Genomic DNA, 13,915 nt, shown 5'->3' with positions numbered 1-13,915 from the left:
GTTCTGTTATTGTCCTTTAAAAAATTTTAAAGTTGATGGAACTTTGCCACATATTGAGCTCAATCAGAAAAAAAAAAAAGTAGATCCTTTAATGGTCAATCGGTGGCAATCTAACCATTTTGATCTTCTCTAGTAATTCTTCATAGCTTCCCTCATCATCACCACCATCATCATCATCTTCATCGTAATCGCTGAATTCGAATATATGCGGCTGTATAACTGTTCTCTTCAGTTGACGCGGACTTATTGATCCCTGTATTCTTGGGCTAACGGCCAAACTCTCAGCTAGACTTGAAATTTCTGAAAATGCATCACCTGAACTTTCAACTTCAGAATTGGTGTACTCGGGTGTCGATAAACTTGCATGCATTGATGGTGATGGCACAGTATTCATTGAAGCTTGCGGTGAAAAACCCGATCCATTGAGCATGTGTTTTCCTTCAGAGTGTGGAAGGTTAGGTGTTTGAGTATGGGATACAATTAATGGTGGTTTTAAGCTACTTGGCTTCTTATACTTAGACCTAATATGCTCCTCGTTTTCGTTCTTCACCATTCTCTGACCTAATTCCTCTCCTCCAAGGGCTCTGCGAATTTTAGTCAATCCTCGAACTATTCCCATATCTTTTAAATTAATTTTAATCAGTTTTTCTAAATGTGTTGCACTTTGTCTCTTGGGTGATGGTATATCCTGTAATTCTTCCCAAGTCAATGTCAGTGATCTGGGTCTAACAAAATCCTTACTTACATCAAGTGTATGGCACAAGGATTTTCGGGGCATGACTGGCAGAGTATTTTACAGGGGATGTTGTCTCAAGTGCCTCTTAGTGAAACATTCTGCTAGTTTATAACAATCTCGTAAACGTCCATAGCGGTTAATGTCTGCTGGGTTTAAAATATTCAGGTGGCTGGTATTAAGCGAAGTAAAAAAAAAAAGGGCCTAAAAAAAAGAAAATCTACCTCACGTAGTCCATGCCCTGCTTCTCTTCCCAATCTTTTAGTGATCTCTCCCATTCATCGTCTACATCGAATGTCTTTTCCTGATCGTTCCTCTCTTCCAATATCTTCCGCTTTTTCTCCTGTTCCAATTTATCGTAATGCTCCTTATTATCAATCCAACGTTCTTGGGCATCGATATTTGAGATGGTTGCACCTTGTCTCGTAGCCTCAGCCCAAACGGTATCACCCCCAATTTCTGAACTACCAAAGATGTAACCATTTGCCTTGTCTATAACGCTTTGTAAGTGAATCATAGAATCTTTGTCCTCCACACATAGAACTTCAAATGATACCAAATTGAAATCAGATACAATTTCACTAATAGACTCGGTAAGTTTTCTAAATCTGCTAATACGCATGTGTGATCTTTCCTTTTCAATGTAAGGTTCCAAATATTCCAATTCTTGCACTTCTGTGTAGTAATCTAAACGGAATGGTAATTCCCCATAGTTTTTAAGCAAATCGATCTTGGAAAAAACATTAATCTGTGGTAGATCAAGCATTAGCATCGATCTCAGCGCCAACAATAGCACTGAGATATATTGAGATGGTGACGTGATGTAGATGCTATCAATCAAATTAACAACACAAAATCTCATATCTAATTCTTTCTCGAGCCTTTTGAAAATCTTAAAGAGGGAAGAATGGTGTGTGAAAAGTTCCACTTGTCCAGGACAATCGAAGACCACATATGCTCTTTCATCTTTGACCAAAGCTTTGATTTGAAGTATGAATAGATCCACAGACTGGTCAAGGGACTCCACGGCATACATAAGGCCACCATTAGGTCCTAACTGTTGATCCTGCATGATTTCCTCCAGAGTAACAAAGTCTCTGATATCGACAGCACAGGGGTATGGCAGGAGATCGTTCGCAGGATCCATATTAACAACAGCTACATGTCTACCAATTGCATTGAAAAATTGTGAGCAACCATGGCAGTATGTTGACTTACCAGAACCGGGGGGACCAATAACTATCTGTGCGAATGACATGACGTCCTTGAAATGAGCTTAAAATGAGCTTAAAATACCTTTTTGTAGCCTTCAAAGTTAATCCTCATCGCTTGTTAGTAAGTAGAAAAAACCATAGTCACTTCTAACGTAGGAGACCTTATAAGAGAATAAAGGTAAAGTTCCACCAACTTTGACCACTTTGACGGTGGCAATAAATAATAGAATTAAAGGATAAAGTTATCAGAAGTCGTATTTCGACCATGTCTGTACCTTACGAAAGAATTACGGTAGCACCTCTTGTTTTACTATCTGTGCTGGATCACTACGAGAGAACACACACTCCTGAAGGTAAAAGATGTGTTGGTGTGGTTTTGGGAGACGCATCATCACCTGTACTTAGGGTGACAAATTCATTCGCAATACCATTTGAAGAAGATGAGAAGAATCCTGACGTTTGGTTTTTAGATCATAATTACATCGAGAACATGAATGATATGTTTAAGAAGATTAATGCCAAGGAGAAATTGATTGGATGGTACCACAGTGGTCCTAAGTTAAAAGCATCTGATTTAAAGATTAATGAATTGTTCAAGAAATATACTGGTAACAATCCATTGCTGCTTATCGTGGATGTTAAGCAAGAAGGGGTTGGATTACCAACAGATGCATACTTCGCAGTGGAACAAGTTAAGGATGATGGTACTTCTACAGAAAAGACGTTTGTCCATTTACCAAGTACTATCGAAGCTGAAGAAGCTGAAGAAATTGGTGTAGAACATTTGCTAAGAGATGTTAGAGATCAAGCCGCGGGTGGTCTTTCCATTAGACTAACAAATCAATTGAAATCTCTTCAAGGTCTACAAAGGAAGTTAGGTGATATTGTGGCATATTTGAATAAAGTTATGAATAAAGAATTACCTATAAACCATGTCATCCTAGGTAAATTGCAAGACGTTTTCAACCTATTACCGAACTTGGGTCAGCCTAATGAAGATGAAATAAACGTAAAGAACAACGAAGTCGTTAACCACAACAACAATTTACAAAAAGCCCTAACGGTGAAGACCAATGACGAATTAATGATCATCTATATCGCCAATTTAGTTAGAGCTATAATTGCCTTTGACGATCTTATCGAGAACAAAATACAGAACAAAAAGCTACAGGAAAAGAAGACAAAGGAATACGAAGCCGAACACCCTAACAACAAGCAAAAGGATGATGAATCAGTGGCTGCTTCATAAATACAATAAAATATAACATCAAATAACTAATTTCTACCATATTATTATTTTATCAATATAGTGTTCTATTGATCTCATCGGGGTTGGTGAAAAATTTTGGACTTATAATGCAAATTAACATCGTACACATCAGGAGAAGTATTTAACACACCTTCTGTAGGCAGATAGATTCGTCAGAGGAGTCCATTGTGGTAGACCCAAATGTCTATTTTATCAGTGTGCTGTCATGCTCGTCATACCCAGACAGTCACATCGAAGTTAGGTCAGAATGCGCTTATCAGATCGATTAGAGGAGTTAGAGGTATAAAGACAAGAAATGGACCAAAACAAGTACATTTGAATACAGCACCAATTGAGTTTACTCCCAATATTACCCAGGAATTCAGTCCGAAGGAGAATGGTATCGCTGAAAGTGCTAGAAAGGCATTAAGTTGCACAACAGAAGTCAGTGAAAAGTCTCATATACCATTTGAAGTCAAGGCAGTGGATCCAGAATTAAGGAAAGCTCAACGAAAAGCGATTGCAAGGAATCGTAGTCTATTGTTGCAGTGTAAAAAAGTCATGAACCCTTACATTCAATTGACTAAACCTCGTTTAACAGTGCTAGTCATGTTAAGTGCCATTTGCTCATACGCGATATCACCATATGCAGCATCAGTAAGTCAGCTACTGAGTCTCACAGTGGGGACTACACTTTGTTCAGCATCTGCTAATGCCATTAATATGGGGAGAGAACCTGAATTTGATAGACAAATGGTAAGAACTCAAGCAAGACCTGTTGTTAGAGGATTAACTACACCTGCACAGGCTTATAAATTTGCCGCTGTATGTGGAACGGTTGGTGGTTCAGTGCTATGGGCTGGTGTGAACCCTACAGTAGCTTTGTTAGGAATTTCCAACATTGCACTTTACGCCTGGATCTACACATCTTTAAAGAGGAAACACATTATCAATACTTGGGCAGGTGCCCTCGTCGGGGCCATTCCACCACTTATGGGATGGGCCGCAGCTAGTCCCTTAACAGACCCCGGTGCCTGGTGTATTGCTGGGTTGTTGTACGCTTGGCAGTTCCCTCATTTTAACACTTTAAGCCATAACATTCGAAATGAATATAGGAATGCAGGTTATGTGATGACAGCTTGGAAAAATCCACTTTTGAATGCACGTGTGGCTTTACGGTATTCTCTATTAATGTTCCCAATTTGCTTTGGGTTTTCTTACTTTGGTGTAACCGATTGGATGTACCAACTTGATTCCAGTATAATCAATGCTTGGATGTCATATTGGGCATTGAGATTTTATTGGCAACAAAAGAAAAATTATTCTTCAAGAGACTTCAGTGATAAGGCTAAATATAATAAAGGTTTAGCAATTGCCAACGGATTTGCCAAAAAGACATTTTTGGTAAGTGTTCTCCATTTACCTGCAGTTTTAATCTTAGCCATTCTACACAAAAAAGGTCGTTGGGATTGGATATTTGAGAACGAAGACGGTAAACTTAGAGCTTGATGTGAGAAGAATCTTGTAAATAAAAAAAAACAAACAAAAAAACAATAGTAATAATCATTATTAGGCTGGGTACCTTTATTCAAATTCTTTTTACAAGCTTGTTATAGTATAGTACATACAAATATATGAAATTCATTCGTTCGAGAAAAAAAAAAAAAAAAAAAAAGTAGTTTGCAGTGGTTTTCATTGTTTTCAATTAATACATATCTATATCTATGGCATCTAATGATCAAATAAACCATCATCCTCGTATTCGTCATCGTATTCCTCCTCTAAACTTTCATCACCGCTTGAACTTTCAGCCGCGTTACTGCTCATGCTCTCATCAGATTCAAATTCTAGTTTAGTTAGAGTTTCACCTTTCAAGTTACTCTTAGGATCCACATGGTAATAACCTTCCACATAGCAGTTTGTTAATTTACTCCTCTTGCCAATAACACCATTAGGACCAATGATTACATTTTCCAATATCACTTCATCCTCAATGGTGACATCTGGAAGTAGAATAGAACCTGCGATACGACAACGGTTACCGATTTTACAACCAGGGCCAATAGATGACAATTTGATGTTACTCTTCTCCAGAATGGTACAATTATATCCAACCACCGCATCAGCACCAATGGCAGATGCAGACGCAGTTGTGGTTTGAGTATTGGTTGCCAAAGTTTGAGCCTTAATCTTCAAGATAAATCTATTGGCCTCAGTGAAAGTGTGCAAATTATTGGCTCTTACGAAGAAACCTACTTCAGGTAAAATGAACATACCTATATTTTCTCTCGGAGTCGAATGTTGCCACGACCTTCTCGCCAGATCTCTAAAGACCTTACCCAAAGATTTGTTACAATTTAGAGGATCTCTCAACAATTGATTCTCCTGTCTGAAATAACTTGGTTTAATGGTCGTATCTAGTACTTCATCATCACGATCCTTAGAATTCTCACCTTGATCATCATCATCATCATCGTCTACATTGTCCTTGTAGTTCTTTTTAGTGCTATCATTTGCTTTTCTTTCAGAAAGCAATTGACATAACTCTTGTGAACAGAAGTAGATGAATGAATTTTCCAATTTAGTGGAAACAGTTGTGTTGGGATAATTCCAGAGTAAATGGGTACGAACTTGCAGATATTTGGTCTTTTTCACAGCTTCCATTGGGTAAACATCCAAGAGCACAGGTCTAGCATCCACGTCTTCATTACTAGAGTAAAGTGTAAAGAATTGCTTACCTGATTGTTGTTTCTTATCAGTACTCTCTAGAACATTTTTGTAGTAAAAAGTCATTGCCAAGTTATTGGAATCTCTGTTTCTGTATTGATCGATGAATATCTGAGGAGGAATATCAGTGACAAAATCGCATGGCAGTAATACAAAATCTCCATTAATTCTTTCCAATAATTCCCTTTGCAGACATTCACCTGTTGAACTTGCCTTTGATTTGATAAATTTGATTGGTTTTGGACTTTGTAAATGATGTAAATGTTGAGATCCTGATAATGACTTGGATACTAGCAGGAACTGCTCATTTCTCAATTCCAAATACCTCTGTAATCCTCTTTGAATTGCGTCGATATCTTGAGCCTGTCCAACGACATTGATTTCCTTGAAATTTGCCTGATCACACCAATCCAATACATATTCTAACATAGATCTATTACCGACTGGTAACAATGCCTTTGTCATACCATTACCACTAACATTGTCGTCTAAATGACCTTGTGAAAATGGCCAAAGGTTATGGCCTTGACCACAAAAGATAAATGCTTGCATCTGTATACGGGTGTAATTTGAGACTGCAAAGAAGCTCAAAACACTCTAATCAGCTAGAAAAGAGATCACTGGACCTTAACCAATGCTTTAAGGAAGCCGTTCCTTCAACTCATCTCTACTAGTTGAAAAGATTCGATGTTAAATTTTCATGTCGTCATTACCCGCACAAACTTTTGATGATAATAATACCGAAATGGTTAAATATCTGTCAATATCGAACCCATTGAATGCTATTTAGGCCTTCAAAGCCATCTGCTTTCAATCAAGAATTTTTCCTGTAATTTTGAGGAGAAGAACGGTTTAAAATGCCATAAAATTGGTTGTACTAGCATTTTCATTTTTTACTTGAGATATTCATATATCAACGTACACTAGAGAAGCCAATTAATACCTTGTAAAGATATGCTAGTAATTTTAAGACTCAAAATATATCAGTATCTATTTCGTTGTATCTTCCTTTGGCAGGTTTTTGAAAAGATAATACATCGAAATTCAGTGAAAAAAAAAAAAAAAATAAAATAAACATGTCAACGATTCAAAAGACTGTGCACCCGCTCAAGCTGATAGATTTTCTTACGTTTAACATAACCAAGCCCTTGCCGCTTTCTATCATTTTATGCTTACCTTTAGTCTCTTTAAAACTGACCTATAAAAATTAATTCCCCTACTCCACGAATATCGTAGAGAAGCCACATAAATTCCAATCAGAATAAAAAGGAAGCAAAGGTAATTAACATCATTTGTACTAAAAGTATTCCCTTACTCTCACTATTAACACGAACCCTTCATGATTTATTGTAAAATACACTTCAAAAATTCTTAAAGCAAGTTTTAGTGACCCAAAAAAATGGAAACAACCATTGAAAGATAGCTTAAAAAGTGCAGAACATGAGAAAATTAGTGCCAAGGGAGCCAAAATTGTCTCTATCATACCATGAATATTTCTGTATCTCCCATCCTTTGTATTATACCTAGATATGTCCGGGTAATATTCACTTTTTTCACCACTTTAGCATCTAAGGAACTATTAAGGTTCTTTTCCTTTGCCACCCATAGCGAAGAATCACAAAGTACCAGGAGTATACCTCTAACCAGGCCACTAATAAATTATCCGTACCAATTGAATCATGAGTGAAGAGAATGATCCACTGATGGCTGCCTTTGAGCAGGAGAATAATCAAACCGGGGAGAGAAATACTGATAGTAATAATAACGATAGTAATAATAACAATAATAATGAGAATCAGGAACAAGCAAGAGAGCCTGAACCGGAACAACCAAGGCTAAGTCCTGAGGAAGAGGCACACAACAAGGCCTTAAATGAGTTCAAGAAGAAATTGATGGAGCATAGAAGGTTTGAAGATCAGTTGAAACAGAGAAGACAAAACATACGAGACTTGGAAAAGGCCTATGACAGGACCGAAAATGATATCAAGGCCTTACAAAGTATTGGTCAGTTGATTGGTGAAGTTATGAAAGAACTTTCAGAGGAGAAATACATCGTCAAGGCATCATCAGGTCCTCGCTATATCGTTGGTGTAAGAAACTCTGTAGAGAGATCCAAATTGAAGAAAGGTGTTAGAGTGACACTTGACATTACGACTTTAACCATTATGCGTGTATTGCCTCGTGAAACTGATCCCTTGGTTTACAACATGACAAGTTTCGATCAAGATAATATCTCATTTGACGGTATTGGTGGTTTGACGGATCAAATTAGAGAATTAAGAGAAGTCATAGAATTACCACTCAAGAATCCAGAAATTTTCCAAAGAGTTGGTATCAAATCACCCACAGGTGTTTTGCTGTATGGTCCCCCTGGTACAGGTAAAACCCTTTTGGCCAAGGCCGTGGCGGCCACCATCGGTGCCAACTTTATCTTTTCACCTGCATCAGGTATTGTGGATAAGTATATTGGTGAATCTGCACGTATCATTAGAGAAATGTTTGCATATGCCAAAGAACACGAACCTTGTATTATTTTCATGGATGAAATCGATGCCATTGGTGGTCGTAGATTCAGTGAAGGTACTTCTGCAGATCGTGAAATCCAACGTACATTGATGGAACTTCTAACACAAATGGATGGTTTCGATAGTTTAGGTCAAACAAAGATTATCATGGCTACTAACAGACCAGACACTTTAGATCCTGCCCTATTGAGACCAGGTAGACTGGATAGAAAGATTGAAATTCCTCTACCTAATGAAGCCGGTAGACTGGAAGTGTTTAAGATCCATACTACTAATGTGAAGAAGGCAGGTGAATTTGATTTCGAAGCTGCTGTTAAGATGAGTGATGGATTTAACGGTGCAGACATTCGTAACTGTGTTACTGAAGCAGGTTTCTTCGCCATTAGAGACGACCGTGATCACATTATACCTGAAGATATGATGAAAGCCGTTAGAAAAGTGGCTGAATCGAAGAAATTGGAAGGTACTGTGGATTATCAAAAGCTATGAGTTCATTTTGTTAGCGTGTATGTGTATAAAATTTAATATTATAAGCGTTCTGCAAAATTCTTATTGAATTCAATTTCCAAATGTTCCTTAAGATGTTGCATACGATTCTTAAAGTTGGCATGGCAGTACGTACATACCATATCTTGATTTTTCAGTAATTGTTCTTGTTGCTTCGTGTCGGGTGTTTGAGGAAGTGGTAATTGAGACCAAAGAACAAAGAAATCGCTATTAAATGATAGGTAGTGCTTCTTATTTTTTAACTTTGGTGAATGGAAATCTTTTGTAATTACATGGACATGTAAATTATCCATACTGGGCGCACTATGAATACCCACTTGTATAAATCTTTGAATAAATGTGTCCCTATCGAAGAACTCTTGCTCATGTTCAAAGAATGGATTACCATTTAGTGGTGAGAATTTGGCGGTGAACTTTTCGAAGATATACTCCTGAGCTTTGATCACATACGGTTGTAAGTGTGATTTTTCGTTACCGTCAAATGCTGTAGTCGGATGCTTTTTGGTCAATTGAGGGTCTCTGGGTAAAACTAACAAATGAAATTGAGCCTTGGGGAAGGCATCTCCAATAATGACGACTTTATCATCCCAAAATATGGTTTCTTGAAAACTTTGAGGTTTCCTGATATAATCTTGTAGAGCCAATTTCCAAAACATTTTGTAGCTTCAGTCGTATTTGAGTTGGATTGATCGATAATTTCCCAATATCTAATCTATATACACGAAATAAAAATGCGATTATACATGTCTTATCTGCCGACGTATTCTTTAAGGTGTTCATAAATCTTATCACCAATGAGATTCTTGTCCTCTTCGGTGAGGGTTGGTCTTGGAATTTGAGCCAGTTGTTCTCTTTCAGCAAGACGTGCCTTCTTTACGTCAGATAATGGCATTGGTGGTGCTACCAATTTTGAAATATCTTTGGTGGTCAATTTACCTCTTCTAAATTTGGAATGTGGATTACGGATGGTTAGGAAAGCAGCTTCAGGAATTGGATTCTTCGCTAAACTTTCTACCCAAAACGTTTGTTCTCTCGCTACCATTGCATCTGTAGCCAATTCACCATCTTCATGTTGTTCTGGCTTGGGCCAAGGAATGACTAAATCTGTTTCACCAGACACTTGTCTGTAGGGCATCATTTTCTTATAATCTGGATCATAGTATGATCCACTGAATGTAACATCTCTAACTGCTACAGTCTTTGTGTGACCTGGATTTTGAGGATCATCAACATCTGCAACCAATTTAACGTCTTCTTGCTTCAGAGCTACTGGAACAGTTAACATATGAGTCTTTTGACCTTCCAACCAAAATTGCTTAGGCACAGGAACTGTCTTTGTTGGTCCATTTTCGTCAAGAATAAATCCGTTTGTAATTCTATCGTGTTGCTTCACTACACAGATGTTTCCCCTCTGTTTACCCCTCGTTATCACCACACGATCACCAGGCATATACTTCCACTGTTTCTCAGTTTCAAATGCATCCTTGGGGTCTACTTCATCAATCTCTGGTCTAAGGAATTCAGGAACAGATCTCTTGGTATATTTACTGACAAATGGCTTGAGATGCTCTGGTGGATTGTTCAGTCTATTCAGTATACGTGCACCTACTTTAGTCAAATGAGAATAACCCGTAGACATGGTTGGAAATGGGAATCGACGATCTCAATTTCTCTTTAAACTGATTGAACTCTTCTTCATGTTATGCGTCTTGAGGTTGAAGACTTTCTTCTAGGCTTGAGGAAAAATTTCAAAATGTTGTCTGAGGCAACCGGGGTAATCGGACAATTGCTGACGCCAGACATGAATAATACGAATAATACGAATAATTTTTATAAAATATTTAAAAAACTTGTATGTAGGACAGATTTTGGCTAAGTATATAGGTGAGTAAAGTAATTTTGGTTATCATTGTGATTTTTCTCCCAAAAAAACGGTTTAAAAAGGACATATATGGCGAATTTCGCTTAAATGCTAATACTGGTGGATCAGAACTAGGTACTAACCATGTTCCACTTCATCTGTGGTGGATATAAAATTCATAGTTGTCAATCTCGGTCTAAAACTCATGGCATTTGTATACCCAACTTTCAAATAGCCATGAAGACAAGCATTGAATAGAGACTTTGAAATAGATAGTATACCTTTGGAGAATAACTTTATCGAAATGATTTAAAATACTAACACATCCACAGCTGAGATGACACTTGCATCGTATCATACCTTGTCTGCTGGTTCTGGTAGGCAAGCATTAATTTTATTAGTACAAATACACAGCGTAGAAGAAATCCTATCATTAGCTATCGGTGCAAATCGCTATAAACTCCTGTTCATCTATTTCACCATCTCCGTCAAGGTCAAACTCTTCAATCATGGCTCTTAACTCTTCATCTGTCAAATTTTCACCTAATTCCTTAGCAACCCTTCTTAAGTTCTTTAGACTAATCTTGCCTGTTTGATCATCATCAAACAGTTTAAATGCCCTTTTAATCTCATCGAGTGGGTCTCTTTTCACTATTTTGTCACCCATTATCATGTAAAAATCCTCATACTGCATCAAATGACGCCCATCTCTATCGTACTGATCTATTAGATCTAGAATCTCTCTCTTAGGAAGATCAAAGCCCAATGCCCTCATTGCAACCTTCAATTCATGGTAATCCAAGTACCCATCATTATTCATATCAAATAGTGAAAAGGCTTCATATATCTCTTGCTTCTGTTCATCTAGTAATTGATCTTGCAACGGCGAACTATCAGCTGCAGGTGAAGGTATCGTTGGTACACTCTTGACATTCTTTCTACGAATACTATTCATGTTGATTGAAGGCTAAAAGTGACGGACTTTTTTGTTCTTGTGTATCTTTGAAGTTTGGTGTAACTGATGAAGTTCGCCTTCTTCATTCGAAAGGCTTACTACTTTACAAACAATGGAGACGTAGCATGTAGAAGACAACGATGGTAGCAATTGGTGACAAAGTGGATGTTAACGGTCACCATGGTGTTGTGAAATATATTGGGCATACTCAATTTGCTGAAGGCGTCTGGTATGGTATAGAATTAGATGAACCTGTGGGTAGAAATGACGGTAGTGTACAAGGGAAAAGATACTTTGACTTGGAGAAGAAGGGTCTCTGCGGTATATTTGCCAAACTCCAGAGCATTAAAATAATCAATTCTGGGGGTCAGAATTCTTTACAGGGAGAAGTTTCAAGACTTTTACAGGAGAACGATGAACTACGACGCCAATTACAAAGGACAGAGGTAGAGGGTCCCAATGACGTTATAGAATTTCTCACCATGGAGAATTCTGATCTCAGCAAGAATATAGAGTCTCTAAAGGGTAAATTGGCTGCCCTTCAGCAAAGAGAAGATACTCACGTAAAATTGCAGGCAGTTTACGTGGAAATGGAGAAAGAGCTTAGAGATCAGTTGGAGGAACTTGAAATATCGTATCAAAAGGAAATTGACGCATTGAAAAATGAAAACGCTAAACTGCATCAGGAATTAGCTGAAAAGGATAGTCCCCAACTAGAAGTAAGAGACCTGCAGTCAAAATTGAAGATCATGGAACAACAAGTTTATGAAAACAGATTTTTAAAAGATCTTTATGAAGTATGCATAGATGATAAGAGAAATAGAGAGGAAGCACAATTTGAATACTTATCGAAGAAGATATTAGATGATCGAATAAGAAACAACTTTGTGGAGAAACAGAAATGCAGGTTCGTATTGGTTATATTAAATAGCATTGCAGCGGCATTGACAAATGAAAATATGAAAGAATCGTACCGTAAAAGTCTAGGGGATGTTTCTCAATGGACTGCTCCATTTCTTGGCTGTCTAATACCAGAGGAAAAAATTCGACTCACATCAATCAACGAATTTTTGAGTTCAAACCCAGAATTAAATGCCAGTCCTTTTCTGGCGATACGCTGTATAGGACTCACCTTTGGTAAAATCGTACCTGAATTACTAGCGCTTTACATGGAACGTACCGCCGACAAACCACCGTTGGAATTAATAACGGAACTCTATTCTGTATGTCTTTCCATTCAGAAGAAATGCGAAGTGTTACTCGTTGGGGCTTCAAACGCAAATTGCATTCTCACTACTAGAAACAATATTTCTGCTCTGAAATTATTCAACACCATCTTCCAAGAAATATTCAGTCAGTTTGAGCTCGAATTCCAAGAGGATCATATTCTTGAATTGACCAAGGATATTCTTCAACAGGTAGAGTCAATTTCCGTGATGAAACAAGTCGACGAAGATAAAGATGATGATAAATTTGAAGATTCACAAACAATTGAAGCCACTTCTACTAGCATAAATTCAAAAGATGATATGGCCGCCCATTGGCAAACCTTACTCCATAACAGGGAAACGGAATTGAGGGAGTTGATGATTAAGAATCAAGTATATCAACAACGACTTGAGGAAGTTGACAGCCGTGGCAAGGAATTTAATAGCATGAAGATAGAAATTGGTGATCTAAGTCAGCGTAACGATTACCTGATACAAGAAGTTGCGGATCTGAAAGAAGTCCTTGAAAAAGTGCAACAAAAAGTGAAACGTGAACAACTTAGAGCGTATCAAATTGGTCCGAATGATGGCTATGAAGATCTGGCAGCAGAATTGATCAACTCAGAAAAACTAGATTTAATCTCAGAAATCAGAGACTTGAGGCAAATCGTCTCAAAGTATGTCGCTAAGGAGAACAAAAAACCTGTAAATTTGGAGTGGCTAGACATCCACAAAGAAGCCATCAATATTATAGAAATTCCATTAAGAAATAGAATCCATTCCCTTGGAAACGAAGTTCTTGACTTCGTAAATTATTCCACAAGCGTCAATTTGGAATGCAGCAAACTCAAGAAAAACTACATGGAAAATGCAAAATTCAAGATGTCTGTCATCGAGTCAGCTATTAAAGATACCAAACTGAATTAGAGAAGAAAA

General features: G+C 37.6%; 10 protein-coding genes across 10 annotated transcripts; 4 read left to right on the top strand and 6 right to left on the bottom strand.

Moving 5' to 3' along the window:
* Positions 1 to 88: 88 nt before the first annotated feature.
* On the bottom strand, positions 89 to 778 carry ZYRO0F12056g (uncharacterized protein; the record flags this gene model as incomplete). The annotated part of the gene is made up of 1 exon (XM_002497679.1): positions 89 to 778. One exon carries the CDS (start codon positions 776 to 778, stop codon positions 89 to 91), a length of 690 nt encoding a protein of 229 aa, XP_002497724.1.
* Positions 779 to 953: 175 nt separating this feature from the next.
* Positions 954 to 1,991, bottom strand: GPN2 (GTPase GPN2; the record flags this gene model as incomplete). The annotated part of the gene is made up of 1 exon (XM_002497678.1): positions 954 to 1,991. The coding sequence occupies one exon, from the start codon at positions 1,989 to 1,991 to the stop codon at positions 954 to 956; it is 1,038 nt and encodes a 345-aa protein (XP_002497723.1).
* Positions 1,992 to 2,212: 221 nt separating this feature from the next.
* RPN8 (proteasome regulatory particle lid subunit RPN8) lies at positions 2,213 to 3,196 on the top strand (the record flags this gene model as incomplete). The annotated part of the gene is made up of 1 exon (XM_002497677.1): positions 2,213 to 3,196. One exon carries the CDS (start codon positions 2,213 to 2,215, stop codon positions 3,194 to 3,196), a length of 984 nt encoding a protein of 327 aa, XP_002497722.1.
* A 201-nt stretch (positions 3,197 to 3,397) lies between these two features.
* Positions 3,398 to 4,705, top strand: COX10 (protoheme IX farnesyltransferase; the record flags this gene model as incomplete). Its single annotated transcript, XM_002497676.1, has 1 exon — positions 3,398 to 4,705. The coding sequence occupies one exon, from the start codon at positions 3,398 to 3,400 to the stop codon at positions 4,703 to 4,705; it is 1,308 nt and encodes a 435-aa protein (XP_002497721.1).
* A 222-nt stretch (positions 4,706 to 4,927) lies between these two features.
* On the bottom strand, positions 4,928 to 6,475 carry GCD1 (translation initiation factor eIF2B subunit gamma; the record flags this gene model as incomplete). Its single annotated transcript, XM_002497675.1, has 1 exon — positions 4,928 to 6,475. One exon carries the CDS (start codon positions 6,473 to 6,475, stop codon positions 4,928 to 4,930), a length of 1,548 nt encoding a protein of 515 aa, XP_002497720.1.
* A 1,127-nt stretch (positions 6,476 to 7,602) lies between these two features.
* On the top strand, positions 7,603 to 8,937 carry RPT4 (proteasome regulatory particle base subunit RPT4; the record flags this gene model as incomplete). Its single annotated transcript, XM_002497674.1, has 1 exon — positions 7,603 to 8,937. One exon carries the CDS (start codon positions 7,603 to 7,605, stop codon positions 8,935 to 8,937), a length of 1,335 nt encoding a protein of 444 aa, XP_002497719.1.
* Positions 8,938 to 8,975: 38 nt separating this feature from the next.
* HNT3 (DNA 5'-adenosine monophosphate hydrolase) lies at positions 8,976 to 9,611 on the bottom strand (the record flags this gene model as incomplete). Its single annotated transcript, XM_002497673.1, has 1 exon — positions 8,976 to 9,611. One exon carries the CDS (start codon positions 9,609 to 9,611, stop codon positions 8,976 to 8,978), a length of 636 nt encoding a protein of 211 aa, XP_002497718.1.
* A 92-nt stretch (positions 9,612 to 9,703) lies between these two features.
* On the bottom strand, positions 9,704 to 10,594 carry MRPL40 (mitochondrial 54S ribosomal protein uL24m; the record flags this gene model as incomplete). The annotated part of the gene is made up of 1 exon (XM_002497672.1): positions 9,704 to 10,594. One exon carries the CDS (start codon positions 10,592 to 10,594, stop codon positions 9,704 to 9,706), a length of 891 nt encoding a protein of 296 aa, XP_002497717.1.
* Positions 10,595 to 11,249: 655 nt separating this feature from the next.
* Positions 11,250 to 11,771, bottom strand: CDC31 (centrin; the record flags this gene model as incomplete). Its single annotated transcript, XM_002497671.1, has 1 exon — positions 11,250 to 11,771. The coding sequence occupies one exon, from the start codon at positions 11,769 to 11,771 to the stop codon at positions 11,250 to 11,252; it is 522 nt and encodes a 173-aa protein (XP_002497716.1).
* A 140-nt stretch (positions 11,772 to 11,911) lies between these two features.
* Positions 11,912 to 13,906, top strand: NIP100 (Nip100p; the record flags this gene model as incomplete). Its single annotated transcript, XM_002497670.1, has 1 exon — positions 11,912 to 13,906. One exon carries the CDS (start codon positions 11,912 to 11,914, stop codon positions 13,904 to 13,906), a length of 1,995 nt encoding a protein of 664 aa, XP_002497715.1.
* Positions 13,907 to 13,915: the final 9 nt, after the last annotated feature.

This window comes from Zygosaccharomyces rouxii (genome assembly GCF_000026365.1).
Source record: "Zygosaccharomyces rouxii strain CBS732 chromosome F complete sequence".
NCBI lineage: Eukaryota > Fungi > Ascomycota > Saccharomycetes > Saccharomycetales > Saccharomycetaceae > Zygosaccharomyces > Zygosaccharomyces rouxii.
The sequence above is the reverse complement of the archived record's forward strand: the minus strand, read 5'-3'. Positions and strand labels throughout refer to the sequence as shown.